General features: G+C 35.8%; 2 protein-coding genes across 3 annotated transcripts; one reads left to right on the forward strand and one right to left on the reverse strand.

Moving 5' to 3' along the window:
* Positions 1-4,828: 4,828 nt before the first annotated feature.
* Positions 4,829-10,265, forward strand: LOC125189681 (potassium channel AKT1-like). Of its 2 annotated transcripts, none has more exons than XM_048086934.2 (11): positions 4,829-5,155; positions 5,673-6,038; positions 6,130-6,187; positions 6,270-6,587; positions 6,691-6,936; positions 7,027-7,125; positions 7,274-7,306; positions 7,386-7,571; positions 7,711-7,905; positions 8,006-8,081; positions 9,290-10,265. In XM_048086934.2, exons 1-11 carry the CDS (start codon positions 4,947-4,949, stop codon positions 10,171-10,173), a joined length of 2,670 nt encoding a protein of 889 aa, XP_047942891.1. In that variant the 5' UTR covers positions 4,829-4,946; the 3' UTR covers positions 10,174-10,265. The 2 variants fall into 2 exon arrangements, with proteins under 2 accessions (XP_047942891.1, XP_047942892.1); XM_048086935.2 differs by having other exon boundaries at positions 5,034-5,155; positions 5,654-6,038.
* Positions 10,266-14,707: 4,442 nt separating this feature from the next.
* On the reverse strand, positions 14,708-16,574 carry LOC125191327 (putative GATA transcription factor 22). Its single transcript, XM_048088865.2, has 3 exons — positions 16,216-16,574; positions 15,833-16,135; positions 14,708-15,142 (listed from the first exon to the last, which is right to left on the reverse strand). Exons 1-3 carry the CDS (start codon positions 16,402-16,404, stop codon positions 14,861-14,863), a joined length of 774 nt encoding a protein of 257 aa, XP_047944822.1. The 5' UTR covers positions 16,405-16,574; the 3' UTR covers positions 14,708-14,860.
* Between the last annotated feature and the right edge of the window lie 292 nt (positions 16,575-16,866).

Genomic DNA, 16,866 nt, shown 5'->3' on the forward strand with positions numbered 1-16,866 from the left:
TAGATCCAATATTGTAGGGTTTAATTAGGCAAAAATTAAGACCAGCCTGGCTTTCAAAATTGCATAATGATCAGCTGATTTTAGAAATTTATACTTTGATACAATGATATACCTGTGTTTTTTCAATTAATTTTTATAAAATGAACTACAACGATGAAAAAAAAAAAAAAAAAATTCTATGATCCAATAATGAACCTTCATATTTTGATTCTGTAGTTCTACATTAGAAATTAATTATATTTATATCACAACTTTATTACTATATATATCTTTATATACAATATGTATACTACACATACACTATTACGGTATAATACTTTACTCCATTCATTCGTTATTAGGAATCTCATTTGAGTTGCGGATCCAGATGCGTCTTCTCACAAAACAAAAATAAATTTGAAAATTTTACTATTAATTGAATGGGGTCAAATTTAGACGTAGGTTAATACACTTTGTAAGTCTCTATTATCTAGAATCGAATGCAAGATAATGTAATATTATTATTACTACTATTTTTATTCCTTGAACTTTAATTGGATATATTTATATTTGCAGCTTTATTTATTGCATCCAAAGCCCCGGTACTGCATGCATTCCTTAGCTAGAATATTGTAATCCCCCGTCTCTCCGAATATATAAACATTTACATTTTTGGTATGTTCTGTAAAAACTTTCTATATTATTGAAATTTTTTTTTAATGAGTTGAGACTCATTTTCACCTAACATATTTTTCTTTCTGTCTCTTTCTTACATTACTATTTTGCATTAAAATTCGTGTCGTTTCAAAAGTTCCATTTTTAGGAGACGAAGGAAGTACCACTATCAAAGAATTTTTGTTGTTATAATCCGCATTTCCTTCTAACTAGTACGCAATCAATATTGTTTACTTATCGCTGTGATTTGTATTTCCTTATGAACTTGTGCTTGACCTTGCTTTTTGATTCATGTCTCGATCTTGAGAACTCTCTTTTGGTGGCTTATGCTCTAGGTGTCTCTCTTGAGTTTGTGTTCTCTCTGCTAGTTCTTCTCTTCTTTTTATTTCTCTTGTTGCTCTTTTGGGAAGATTGTTAGCTAGATTTTGCCTTCACTTTTTTTTTTGTTTTATTTTTGTTGGACATTTTGGATATCGTACTTTAGCTCGCCACAGCTGTAGGCTCGAGCGGTTGTTATTTTATCAAAAAAAAATGTGCTACCTCCATTTAGCATTAAATGTCACATATCTGACCGGTGCGCGTTTTAAGAAATTAGTTGACTTTATAAAGAAATGAATAGAAAAGTTAAGTGAAATGTAAGTGTAATGAATAGAAAGTGGAATGTATGAACCCACTTACTAAATACTCCAGTAAAAGTGTAATGAAACATTTAATAACGGACGAACAAAAAAGAAAATATGAGATATTTGATGGCGGACGGATAAAATAATTATTATAATATTTAAATTATGTATGTACTTATTTTCTAATTGAACATATATAAGGCCATAAAGGGAGTGGTTCTTAGTGAGAACTTTTTAAAAACGAGAACTTTGAGAATTGGAAATCATATTAATTCTCTGATATATTAATGTCAGTTACCATTATAAAACATATAAATTATTGATATTGAGTCAGAAATATTTATGAATCAATGAACTGGTTTGAATAAAAAACTGATATATTTTGTGTTACTAATTGATATGGAATACTTTTATGTTCAGAAAAATTTAATTACGATCCAACGCATGTATATAACCCTATTGATCATCGTACATTAAAATTGTGAAATCGATCATTCCAAGTAAGTAAACACTGCAAATAAAATGACTCAGTTATCCGCTTACTAGTCACATGAGAAATATCTTAGTACTAAATTTAGGGATTTTAGGACACGTATGACTAATTCATGTTGAGTCCAGCAAAATAGAATTGTAACCCTAAATCCTAATTATTGGTTATGCCACAATAAGATCGAGAATTCGAGATGACATGTGGGAGCACCACCTCCATGTTGTTGCGATGATAGATGGATAAAAAAAAGAATATAGATAAATGAATTATTTTATTTTATTTAAGTGGATTCACTAATTTTAAAAGAACACCTATCTCAGTATTAGTATACGAAATCAGCATTGGCTAAATTTAAACAACCTTTATTACAAAGTCCCAACTCTCAAGGTATACCATATTATATAGAATAGCTATGTAGTATATGAATAAAAGAATTAATTGAGATGCTCAAACATTTATTGTTATAGCATATTAGCATTGATGGCTGTTTCCCATTTTCGAAGTTTGATTTTGGTATTTTCAAAGGCATGGATGTGTAATTGCATATGCATATTGAATTTTCTTTAACAAAGCATCAATATAACTTTAGTTTTTGTTTTATTATTATTTTGTAAAAAAAATAGTCAATAGATGTTAACTTTAGGCTTTGCTCATTAAGGAAATTAATCACGCCACAACTTTATTAGTGCATGCGTTGATTATCAAGTTGTGCCATTCATAATTTTCTTGGCCGACATTAAAATGGTAAATCTCTTTTATATGTAAAAAGTTAGGAATATAATATTAGTCGTGTGATCAAATACTAACTAATTTACAGTAATAACTAATAACTAATATCAATTTTGTATGTTAAAAATATAAACATAAAGACATAAATTTATCAATTTTCTTGTGTTGCTAAACTTATGTCTTTGTGGTAATATTTAAATTTACATATTGTATTAATATAATTATGTCTTTGTGTTGATAATTTTAATACACTGAATTGAAAGTTATTAGTTATTACTGTAAATTAGTTAGCACACTCACACGACCTATATTATATCGAAGCAGTGATGTATGAATGTATCTAACATTTTCAATTTGAAAATGCAATAAATAAATACTCCAATATACAACCTAGACTGTTAAATTAAGGATTTGCAACGGAGTACTGATAATTTTGGTGTTCAATGTAAAATTATACTTCTAAAACCATCTCCAATCATTTTCACTAAACTCAAATTTATTTTAGTGCTAAATGTCATATCAAATAGTGATTTTACTCCAATTATTATTTTATACTAAACTCAAATTTAAAAGAATATTCTCAATGTCATACTTCCTCCGTCACCCAATATGTGTCCCATTTTAACCCGTAGCTCGAATAGAGTTGGCCCGAAATCTGCTAGGCTGATCCAATGAACATACCTAACAAATTGTATTGATATAGTCAAGTAACATATCAAAATCCGCCAATCCACTATGAGCATCTCTAGAGAGAGGGTAAATGGAGAGGTAAAGAAAAATAACTACCATATTTACCTCTTCTTCATAAAATTTAATGCTCCAATGGAAATGGTATTTGAGGAGGTATTATACCTTCTTTCATTTTGAGAAGATATCTTACCTCTTCATGATAGAAAAGATAAAATGTTAGTTATTTTGTTTCCCTTATTTAAGTTACATTCTTTCCTTGGAGTCCATTCCTTCTTATTTTTTAAAAATGTATAATAACTTTTTTTAAAAGGTAAATAAGAAATATACCTTCTTAGTATACCTTTTTTCCTTGGAGATGCTCTAACGGTGCCATTGCCAACATATGCTCAAACCCCAACAGTTGGAAATTTTCCTAAATAAATAGGCATTTCATTTTGATTAACAATTTAATTAAACCATATATATACCCTTTTGCTGACATTCGGCATGAAACGTATTAACGTTAGTTAAAACTCATCATGTCCATTTATTTCTGGTTCCAACTATCTATAATGGTAATTATGCACTAGGGATGACAGCACCTTAATAGGACCTTATACGCTATATTACGCCTATATATATTGAAAAATGTTCAAATGAAAATTATTCTGTATCTTTGAAATACTACAATTTAAATTATAAATATATACTTTGACTGTATACAATTTGAAATATAAAATTAAACCAGCAAAAAATATACTAAAAGCCAACAAAATCACGAATGAGTAAAGTGACAAAAATAGAAATTAAGTAGACAATTCATTATTAATGTAGTCATTGTTAATGAATTCAGAAACTTACAAATACAGATTATTAAGATTATGCTAAAAAGCATTTTATCCCTATTCTACTGCAGATTGAGTATACTGTTAGAAAAACGTATTTATATTTTAAGATGAAATATGATGAAAAGAGATAGGGGATTATTGTTGACAAATTAGCATAGATTTCACAGAATGGATACCGATTTGATAAAAATAGTTCAAAGTTTGATAATCCGCTTAGCCAGCCTGGTTTATTCTATTTATTTATTTATACATTTAATGTATTTGATTTGAGTGTTAATAATATTATCCTAATTCCTAAGAGAGATTGCACTTGCACACATGTTCGCTGACACTTTCCTATTTCATGGGCAAAATATATATTTGTTGTAATATAAAACCAACCGGCAATATATATTTTCCATTTATAGTAGTTTTATTTACGATGGTCAATCAGTTTTCTCCCTTCTATTCTTATCCTCTTTATCCTACTTATATATAAAAATATGTTAATAATACCATCCCTTTATTCTTTTTTTTACCATTCCAATTTTGTATTAAAATTTATATCATCCATTTACGTCAATACTAATGGATGCAGTGAAGTAGTAATATAATTGCATGTTTCAACAAGGAGATAGAAGAGAAAATTATTTGAAAAATTAGAAAATTTTCATTTGAATTGGAAAAAGGTGGCCATTATATGGGAAATATATATTTTAAAAAGCTGGAATAAAGTCGTGTATGTCACGAGGGAGCTGCGACATACTATACTTGCATTTTTAATTTTAATTCACACATCAAAGAGAGACTTTGTTTAGAGTTGACAAAATGAGAAGAACCAAAACAATTATTGCGATAAAATAATTACTAGTACTAAAAATTTCAGCTGTATATGTATAGAAGTCAATATTGCATAGAGCAAGGAATAAATCCAAATTTGTTTGCAGAAAAACAATGGCGGATGTTTACGGCAACAGTAGAGGCGGTGGCCTGCTCAGGGTTTCAATGTGCGGCGACGCTCAAGCACGTGAACTTGAGCAGCTCTCCCGCGAAGGCAGTCAATACAGCCTCTCTACTGGAATTCTCCCCTCCCTCGGCGCCAGAAGTAATCGCAGAGTTAGGCTTCCTCCTTTCATCGTTTCACCTTACGATCGCCGCTACAGGTTCCTTCCTTTTTTTTCATTTCACTTTAATTTCTGTTTTTCTGAGTTTTCTACTCACCTGCATGTCTTCCGCATTTTTCGAATTTTTTGTGTTTTTCCAATTAATTTAATTTATTGTTTTGTTTGCCTGATTTGGAAGATCGTATGAGTGCTTGATTTCTCTCTCTTGGAATATTTCAGTCTTAACACTCAGCTTTTTTCCCACCGCAATCTTGTTATTGTGTATTGAATTTCTACAGAAATGAACAACAATCTATGGAGAAACATAAATATATTTCCAACTTTCTGGTCAAAAAGGCTGAGTAGATCTTCAAATATTCCCAACTTTTCGAATTGACTTTGAGAAACTTGCATAATTGACATAATTTGGATGTCCTTTTATCATTTTGCACTATGCTTTCTTGTGTTCATTTTTATGCAATTATATTTCTCTTTGCTGCACTTTTTTTTTTTTTTTTTTTTTTTTTGTATTTTTGTATGCCGCTAAAATCACCCCAGGTTGAATTGAATCTTACAGAGCATGGCAGAACTTTCTTGTTGTGCTGGTTGTTTATACTGCTTGGGTGTCTCCATTCGAGTTCGGGTTTCTTGATAAACCAGCAAGGCCTCTCGCCATCACTGACAATATTGTCAACGGATTTTTCTTTATCGACATCGTCCTTACATTCTTTGTAGCTTATCTGGATAGAAGCACATATCTTCTTGTTGATGACCGGAAGATGATTGCGAAGAAGTATCTATTATCGTGGTTCGTGTTAGATGTTGTATCTACTATCCCATCCGAACTAGCTCGTAAGATAATGCCCAAACCATTACAAAGTTATGGAGCATTCAATATGCTACGTCTCTGGCGTCTTAGAAGAGTTGGCTCCTTATTTTCACGGTAGCACATTGTGAATTTTCTTATGTATATATTCTCGACTATAGTGAAGCAAATGTGCTCTTTTTTACCCTTGTGTCTTTCTTCAAAGCAGATTGGAGAAAGATAAGAATTTCAACTACTTTTGGATTAGGTGTGTGAAGCTCGTCTGTGTAAGTTAAATCTCGAGCCTTTGGAACACTTTGGTGAAATTATAGTTTTCATTCTATTGAATATAGCTTTGTTTGGGTGTAGGTTACTTTGTTTGCAGTTCATTGTGCTGGTTGCTTCTATTATCTACTTGCTGCCCATTACCCTAATCCACAAAACACATGGATTGGAGCAGTCATAGAGAATTTCAAAGACAAAAGCATATGGCTACGCTATGTGACTGCAACTTATTGGTCCATTACAACTCTCACAACTACTGGATATGGGGATTTGCATGCTGAAAATACGAGGGAGATGATATTTGGTATATTTTACATGCTTTTCAACTTGGGGCTAACAGCATATTTGATAGGAAATATGACAAATTTGGTCGTCCACGGGACTAGTAAGACCCGAAAATTTGTGAGTAACTTTTGATGCTGTATATTGAACATTTCTTTGGTGGTCCTTCATGCCTCAAACTGAATGTTTTGTTGTATTTCTGATATGTGGTATCCAACATTAGAGAGACACAATTCAAGCCGCTTCAAGTTTTGCACAAAGGAATAAACTGCCCGCTCGCCTTCAAGACCAGATGCTTTCACATTTGTGCTTAAAGTTCCGAACTGACTCTGAGGGCCTTCAACAACAAGAGAGTCTTGATTCTCTTCCAAAAGCCATTCGTTCGAGTATTTCCCACTTCCTTTTCTACGCTCTAGTAGAAAAAGCATACTTGTTCCGCGACGTGTCAAATGATTTGCTCTTCCAGCTGGTAATTTCCTGTAACTATATTTCATTTTTCTCCCATTGCTATACACTAAACATTTGTCATTGTCATTCATGGAACCTTTTTGTATGGAAGGTATCTGAGATGAAGGCTGAGTATTTCCCTCCCAAGGAAGATGTGATCTTGCAGAATGAAGCTCCAACCGACTTTTATATCCTGGTCACAGGAGCAGTGGTAAATTTTGGCATTAATAACCTTCACTTATTTTTCTCTCTTATTTGCCTCGAATATTTCTGCTCTGTAAAATCATGCTAGAGCATGGACTGACTTCTCATGTGTCCTCCATTTGTACTGATGTCATAATGTATGAATTTCTTTGCAGGATTTATTGGTCCAAAAAAATGGAGCAGAACAGGCAAGTCCAATTTGCATTGGTCGCAAAGATGTTTTATATTGAAAACCGGACTAAAATTTCAACAATTGTTTATATTCAGGTTGTTGGAGAGGCCAAAAATGGTGAATTATGTGGAGAGATTGGTGTCCTTTGCTATAGGCCTCAACTGTTCACAGTGCGTACAAAAAGATTGTGTCAGCTATTGCGTCTGAACCGTACCACGTTTCTGAATATTATTCAGGCTAATGTTGGAGACGGAACTATAATCATGAACAACCTTCTTAAGGTATGTTTTCTATACAATAATCCTTAATGTGGGTGATGAATATGTCCATCTCAGATTCTTTCACTGTATATTCTAGATCACTGATTGAGGCTCATATAAGATTTGGAGAATACTGATACATTGATTTTTCTGATATTAGCATTTGAAGCAATTGAAGGACCCAATAATGGATGGAGTTCTTGTAGAGACCGAGAACATGCTTGCTCGAGGAAGATTGGATCTACCTCTCACATTGTGTTTTGCAGCACTTAGGGGAGATGACTTGCTATTGCATCATCTGCTGAAGAGGGGTCTTGATCCAAACGAATCTGATAATAATGGAAGAACAGCACTGGTCAGTACATTTCAGCTAAATATCAGCACACTTTCAGAAAAGAGCCCAATCTTCCTATTTATTTACTAATATAATTGTCTTTATACTTGTATTTATTCAGCATATAGCAGCAGCACAAGGAAATGAGAACTGTGTGCTTCTTTTGCTGGATTTTGGGGCAGACGTCAATTGCAGAGGTTCGTTATAGTTACATAACAATACTTCTTCTAAAAACCATATTATAATTCTGTTCAAGTCAGATTGGTGTGCTTTAAGATGTGGTGGATAGGCTTAAGTTCTCTGTGCTTGGCTAACTATAAAATCCATAATACTTCTTTGCGATCAACTATGGACTGCTTTAGCTACAAGCATCGACCAGATATGATTTAGTGCGTGTCATTGTTTTGGTTCTACTAGGGATTCTCGGACTAACTATCTGTTTCCTAATGTGGAACGATAAATAAAGATAAGTTTAATGCATAATTTGACATATGAAACTCTAATATGCCCATTGCTTGCTACAAGAGCTGGGGTTGCATTAAGTAAGCCATTTTCTATCAGGTTCGGTTGACTTCATCATTCACTCTACTATTCCTTCATGTTGTGTTCTATAACCGACTTTTGACAATCACTGGAAATTGTTTATGTTTAGCAATTCACGTCAATATAGCAAGGCATGTATTATTACGTGGCCATACAAGTTGGCGTGGCTGGTTTTTAAATTCTGATTGACTCATCACTCTGGTGTATGTGATAATGCTTTTGTATGAACTCACTTGCTGTTTTCAAATCTTATCTTGATTTGTTTATTTTCTTTAATGATTGATTGATATCATCATCGTGTGATAATTAACTACCATCCTTTTCAGCATTCAATTAAATCACAGATGTTCATTAGGGGCATCTATCCTTAGTTTTCTAGTTATATGTTTGCTACAATTGGCATACCTTTTACCTGATAAGCAACCCGTTATTTGTTTAATAGCTAATGGTTGGTGCGTCTGGGATCACTCTTGGGGCCCTTTACTTGTAATGAACATTTATTATATTTAGTAATAAACGATTCCTTTTTTATATGAATAGGATGAAGCTACACCAGTTATGGCCGGTAATGGTCAGAAATACTTATTTATTGTAATCTCACATAATCTGACTTTCAGAAGTCAACTTCATGACTAAAGAAGCACATGACTACCTGTCATCTTGCCACATTAGGTGCATTAATCATCATCAGCTGACTTTACTTCAAATGGACTTTTTCTTGCTGGATATATTTTAGAAAGTAAAAGTGTATTATTTGACTTTTTCAGTATTATTGTTATTATTAATAATTAATTATAATATTGTGTTTATTTTTTTACTGTTTTCTGTGGCTAAGAGAATGGTTGTTTGGCTGAACTTGCAGATTCAGAGGGAAGTATACCACTTTGGGAGGCCATGTTTGGCATGCACAATCAAGTTGTTAAGCTATTGTCGGACCATGGTGCTGCAATAACCATTGGTGATGTTGGTCTGTTTGCTTGCAGTGCTGCTGAACAAAATAATCTGGTTTTACTCAAGGAAATTGTTCGCCGTGGAGGGGATGTCACTCTACCAAAGAGCAATGGCTGTACAGCTCTCCATGTTGCAGTTTGTGAAGGCAACATTGAAATGGTCAAATTCCTCCTTGACCATGGCGCTGATGTGTACAAGGGGGATGAAAATGGCTGGACAGCAAGGGACCTTGCTGAGCAGCAAGGGCACGACGAGATTAAGGAGCTCTTTGATTCTTGTAAGGTATCTAAGACTGAAGAGCCCGCTGTCACCGTCCCTGAGGAGCGCCATGGAGTTCGTTTCCTGGAGAAATTTAGAAGTGAACCAACAACAATTTCACCTGTTAACCAAGACCCCTCATTTCCTGCAGCGGATGGATCATGGGGAAGGTCTCGTCCAAGACGCAGGACTAGTAATTTCTATAATTCTCTGTTTGGAATAATGTCAGCAGCACAACTGGGAGACAACAGCCCACATTTGCCTGTAGACAACAATGGTGCAAGTGCAGCACCGGCAGAGAGAACTTATGCTGCCAGAGTGACTGTGAGTTGCCCCGAGAAAGGGGATATAGCAGGAAAGCTTGTCCTCCTTCCACAAAGCTTTCAAGAACTACTTGAAATCGGGACGAAGAAGTTTGGATTTGTTCCTGCAAAAATTTTGAGCAACGATGGTGCTGTAATCGATGATATAGAGCTGATCAGAGATGGTGATCAATTAGTCCTTGTTAGTGATGATAGGAACTATGAAAGGGATTAATGTTTGCTTGTATTGACTCCAAAGTGGTCACTTGTATCTTTAAATCTCTTATGTTATCCAACACCATTTCCTTTGACTGGAAGTAAATTAAACCCCAGCTCATACACACACATATACCATCAATAAAATTTTCAATGTGCTCAAGTTGAAATTGTAGATCTGTGTGTAACATTGGCTCTTTCACAAACATTGGACCATTCTAGTGAAAAGGCTAATATGATCAAGGCATGTATGCTTCCAAATTAGATCAACACACAAATACTTAAGCTTATCGTTGTGGGCAAGAGGAGGTCATAAGAGCATCCACGATAGAAATACGCTAGCCATATGTCAGCCACTCTCTCTCCCTGCCACGTCAGCAGCACTAAAAATCCACCTGCCACATCAGATTTAGGCCAGTCATAGGCCAGCCGTAATAAAAATAGTTCAAAAACAACTACATTTACGGAATTAAATTTACGATTAAATTGCGGAATTAAATTTACGAGACATATACGGGAAAATTCATTAATTGCATTAAAAAAAATTACATTCATTTAAAAAAATAAATTACATAATAAAGAAAAAAAACTATCACTGTGCAGTCTTCCGTGTCCACAACTCTTCAATTATATCCTTTTGGAGTTGAATATGAGCATCCACTTGGCGCATGTCGGCATATTCCTGGAGGCGGCCGACTTCATCGAGAGGTACCCCATGTCGTACGCTAGGGGTGGCCGTTCCGTGGCTTGGACCGGCTTCATCGTCATTGGCCCAACTAGTCAGTTGTACGCCTTCGTCTTCGACGATCATGTTGTGCATGATAATGCAGACGTACATTATTTGGGAAACGCATTTGACATCCCACAAACGCGTTGGACCCTTAATTGCCGCCCATCGAGACTGGAGCACACCAAATGCGCGCTTCACGTCCTTGCGCGCCGACTCCTGTCGTTCCGCAAAGTAGGCCTTCTTGTCATCCGCCGCGTGCCTGATCGTCTTCACAAAGACGGGCCACCTAGGGTATATCCCATCCGCCAAGTAGTAGCCCATATCATGCCAGTTGTCGTTGGCCACAAATGAGACGGCTGGACCGATGCCCTGACACTTCTCGTTGAAGAGGGGCGACGAGTTGAGGACGTTGAGGTCGTTGTTCGACCCGGCTACCCCAAAATACGCATGCCAGATCCACAACCGGTAATCAGCTACGGCCTCGAGGATCATCGTGGGATTCTGTGACTTGTAGCCGGGTCGTGTAGGCCCCCTTCCAGGCAGTCGGACAGTTCTTCCACTCCCAATGCATACAATCTATGCTGCCTAACATCCCGGGGAACCCATGCTACTCCCCGTGCATCTACATTAGATTCTGACAATCTTGGGGGGTAGGGCTTCGAAGGTACTCCTCATCGAAAATTTGAATCACGCCCTGACAGAAAAACTTCAGACATTGCAGAGAAGTTGTCTCACCGATGTGGAGGTACTCATCTCACATGTCTGCCGCGCCTCCGTAGGCCAACTGCCTGATTGCCGCCGTGCACTTTTGGATAGGGGTGTGGCCGGGTCTGCCAGCCGCATCGTGCCTGAAGCGGAAATAAAGATATCGACGCTTCAAAGCGTCAACGATACGCATAAACAACTCCCTACGCATTCTAAAACGCCGCCTGAACATGGTTGCTGGAAACCGCGGGTCCGGAGCGAAGTAGTCGTCATATAGCCGCTGATGTGCAGCTACGTGATCCCGATCAATCACTGCTCGACGGTGGACAACCGGTGGAGGGCGAGGTACCGCCTGCTGTTCCACCCTTTGCATGTACCGCTCCATCTCGCGGTTCATGTAGGCCTCCATAGCCTCGTTCATCTGCCGTTCATACTCCTCAGCATCCCAACCACTACCACCACTACCACCACCACTACCACCCGCGTTACTCATCCCTCGATGTTGCTCTTGTACAGAAATTTAGAGAGAGAGAAAACTCGTTAAAACAAGTGGTGCAAATGAAAATGAAACTAAAATCGTGTATATATAGGTTTTCAAAAAATTAAAAAAAAATGAAAATTGGCGCTGGCCGATCGGCACGCCACAATGGCGGCCAGCGCATCGGCCAGCGCCCTCTAATCGGCTAGTCCACGCCGATTTTACGCCGATTCGCCACTGGCCAACTGCAATAGTTCGACTAGCCGATCGGCTAGCGACGCGAATCGACTAGCCGGCACTATGGATGCTCGCGGTTTCTGACTAAAAGTATCTCAAAGGGGGGAAAGGTAAATTGAGAAGAGAAGAAGAAACGTCTATAATGTAGTGACTAGTGGATTAGTACCACGATGTTGGGCCTAAGAACTTCAAGTTTATAGGCCGATGCAAATAGGCCCAACTATTATTGTGCGCACAAGAATGAAATACTACAATAGTTGGAGCTCAACAAGTATACACAAGTTACAAAATTAAGAGTGAATTATTATTTCACCATCTCGTCCAAACGTTTTTAAAAATCGGTAATAATTCTTATCCTTACTTTAACATATAATTGATACACAATGCACATGTTTCGTTTACAAATCGAGATTTTCAATCAAATTAAGGATAAGAATACTTGTGTGAGCACGCGCATTTGCTATTAATTGGCATTAAGTATATGAATTACAAAATTAATTAAGATAATTAAATTTTAATTAATACTATTATGATAAATAAGTGTTAATTAGAGACACTAAATGCATGTTTATAATGGAGCGCACATGAGTGTCTCCCACTTTTAAAACGTTTATTTGTTCATCTTCTCTTTTTACACAACTTGGAGTTGGAATTTAGACATTTATCCGAGGTCAAAATTCAAAATCTATTGAGTGCTCTAAAATCCATCGGTCTTATTGACGGATTAACCTAATTACGTCTAGAATCACACCCCAAATTTTTTTTAAAAAAAAAAAAAAAAAAAAGTTTAATTATGCCTTCCAACTCTAAGAGCATCCGCAATGGTCGGCTAGCGACCGGCTAGCCGATTCGTCGCGCTGGCCGATCGGCTAGCCGAACCATTGGAGTCGGCCAACGCGAAATCGGCGTGGGCTGGCTGATCGCTCGGCGCTGGCCGATGCGCTAGCCGATGCGCTGGCCGCCATTGTGGCGGCCCGATCGGCCAGCGCCGAATTTTGTTTTTTTTAAAATTCTTTCGGCTAGCGGCAAACTATAACAGATTCAAGGTGGCTCGTGTGTGGAAGCCCGGATTTTTTTTATTATGTTATTTTTATGATTTTTAGTTAATGTACTTTTTTTTATTTAAATAAAATTAATGAATTTTCCCGTATATATCTCGTAAATTTAATTACGTATTTTAATCGTAATTTTAATTCCGTAAATGTAGTATATTTTGAATTATTTTTATCGCGGCTGACCTAAATCTGATGTGGCAGGTGGATTTTTTAGTTTTGCTGACGTGGCAGAGGAAAGAATGGCTGGCCTATTGTTGGCCTATGGCTGGCCTAAGCACCCTTGCGGATGCTCTAAACTTAAATAGTTAGCCCATAACTAAATTATCAACAAACACCATGATTTTTTCAAATGAGTGCCTTCTTTTTACTTTCTAGAACCCCACTAGCAACTCACTGATGTCTCTGACAATATTCTAACAACTTGAGCTGATGGATGTGGTCTTTTGTTACATCCTTCTAATTCATTACATTAATAGTGAATAGATTTAATTATTCTCTGGTTTAACATAAATTCATCAAAATCATGACACACCTCAGCAACGGAGAGGGAAGGATGCATAATTTAAAATTTAGAAATGGTTGAGTGAACATACAAAAAGATAAACTGAGAGTGGTGGGCAACAAAAAAGTACTACTGATGTAAAATATGAAATTCATTTCGTATCATCACAATCAACATTATAATCCCACCCTGCACACACCCTCTCGTAGCTTCCATTAACAGTAAAAATGCACACACACACATACATACAAGTATATACAACTTGGTCCACTCTATATAATACTACAAATATTTGTCCAGAAACATGGAGTATACAACAAAGAAACAGCTACTGCTATTATTTTTTATACATTTGAAAATCCCCAAAAGAAAAGATAGAAAGGGACAGTATCAACGAATAATTAAGCTACTTGCTAGATTTGTTTTATCATACATATATCACAAAGAGTATATATGTGCTAGCTACATTCAATTCCTATTAACTCTTATGATCAGTGAAATGTATCTACTATTACTCCTGCCGACAATGTACATGGACAATACAAATTTTACTAAATTAATACTGTAATAATAAAATAATAGTCTTAATTATTTTAAATGTGTGCCGCTAAGTATTGCCAACTATATAGATCACTGTTATAACTATACCCTCTGTCTTATTGTAGGTGATTGATTTTTTTTTTTTTTCTCACTACAAGTGATTGGTTTATATTTTTAGTTAAGAACAAAATATATACGGAGTACTATTTCCTATTTTATTTTCTCTTCACTTAAGTTAATAAATACTATCGATTTTTCAAATCCTGTGTCAAAAGAGCAAAAAAAAAAAAAGAGAATGAAAGAAAATAAAAAAATCTCACTCGATCTCCTAATAAAAATCGATCCATAACAATACAAGTAGAGCACTCTCTTACATTAACCCTAATCTACTAAATTACCTCCATCAAGAGACAAAAATAAAAACCTAAGCCAAATTTGAATATAAAAAAAAATCAATCATTAATTAACAAGGCCAGATGATAGAGCCATGAGCAAGATCGCAGCATCCTTCTCGTCGTCTGGTAACACTCTGTTTAACGCCAAATTATCGCTTAAATTTATTAAGAAATCTTCAAAACTAATCCGCTTATGCCCATTTCCACCCGCGGTAGCCGCCGTCTTGCAGCGTTTCTTCAGCTGCGACGCGGTGTGCCCGTTCTCCCCTTTGTACGTCACTGGCGCCATTGCGGCCATGGCGCGCCTAGCTTTCCTCTGTCTGATACCACATGCGTTGCATAACAACTGCCGATATATATAAATACAAATTAATAATCATGTTAAAAAAATTTACCTGACTTTATGATTATTGAGAAATGATGTGCTACATAATTTATCTGAACACCATACTTGTTTAATGCATGTTTAGTATTATTTGTTATGTTTTCATTTCTAATACATTAAAATTGTTATTCATATTTTTATTAATATAGTTTTCATAGAAATCAAAGCTTGATATGTCATTTTATTCATTTATTTGAAGTTATGGAGAAAACTAATAAACTGAGCTTTGATTTGTATGAAAATTGTCAAATTAAAAATATGAATTGCGATTTTAAAAGTATTTGAATAAAACTAAATGTATGAAACAAAACAAATAACAATAAGATGCATTAAACGAAAGTTGTCCGTACATAAGGTTCACAGCATACCATTTCTTCGTGGTTAATTATGACATTTATCCATAACCTCTATTAATCTATTACTACTACATTTTTTTTCATTTTTTACCAATTTTTATAATACTCGGGCAAATTAATCACGACATGACGCGTCTACGAACGACCTATTATTCTGCCACCAGTAAGTCGTTCCTCGGCGCGCCACTGTCCCGATTCAATTTCCGATGATAAATTTGACAAAAATGTAAGGGTGAAGACATATTAAAAAAAATTGTGATAGAATCGATAAAATGAACAAAACTTCTTTAATTACCTTAGGGCCTTTGGGACCACTTCTCCATAGAGGGGTCTTGGTAGTGTTGCAGTCCGAGCAAACCCTAATTGGACTGTTGTTGTAAGAGAAGCTGTTGCTTCTCTTCGTTGTTTTATCAGAAGCGCGATCACAGTTCGTCTTCTTCATATTCTTCTGCATCACCCTCATTTTTGACGACATCCATCTCATAGGGTTACTACTACTGTTCCTGCTAATTTGAAGCTCATCATTTTCTTCCTTCCATAGGGTTAACTTGAGGCCGCTTTCGCCTGCGAACTTCGCCTCATACGCTGATCCATAGTTCTGATATCAGAACAAGTAAACTTCATGTCACAACTACAATTACTCTTAATTTTATTTTTTTAAAGAGAGAAAAATTGTACCGTTAAATGATGAGTGGATTGGTATAGTTGGTGATGATCGTAGAATCCTGTGTGATCGTGCGTCGGATCAAACAAAAAATGGCAAGAAACGGAAGAGGATCGATTTGGGACAAAGGGTTGCTCACGATCATTGCCATGACAAGTAATTTGGTGCATCGAAAATTGAGAAGGGGAAGGATTTAAGTTCATTTGTGACTAGTGAAGAAATGGTTTTTTTGCTCAATCAAATCCGAGGAAAATGGAAGTGGTATATTGTGATTTTGAGGGGGAGGGAATGTAGTGTGTGATGTGTGTGTAAACAAAGGGCCTAATAAGGTGAGGTTTAGACTTTAGAGGGCGTTAGAAAGTTGGGGGGATTTATGGGAGCTAGGCATTCACGTGACTTCATGGCAACCAAAGAAACAAGACTAATAAAAAGACAAATGGAAAAAGGAAGGAGTCGAATGCTACCACACGACCATTTGCACATAACCCTATCTTTTAAAATAGTCATGCTATTTAATTAGTAGTACTACTTATAAAATAAAATGATTGTATATAATTGAAATCTATAAATGTGTGATTAGTTTCATGCCACATATGATTAAGAGCTCCCGTTAACACATTAATTTGATAGGAATAATCGTATGACTACACCAAAACTAAAATATC

This window comes from Salvia hispanica, chromosome 5, assembly GCF_029641045.1.
Source record: "Salvia hispanica isolate PSC_SH4W2 chromosome 5, Shi_PSC_v1, whole genome shotgun sequence".
NCBI lineage: Eukaryota > Viridiplantae > Streptophyta > Magnoliopsida > Lamiales > Lamiaceae > Salvia > Salvia hispanica.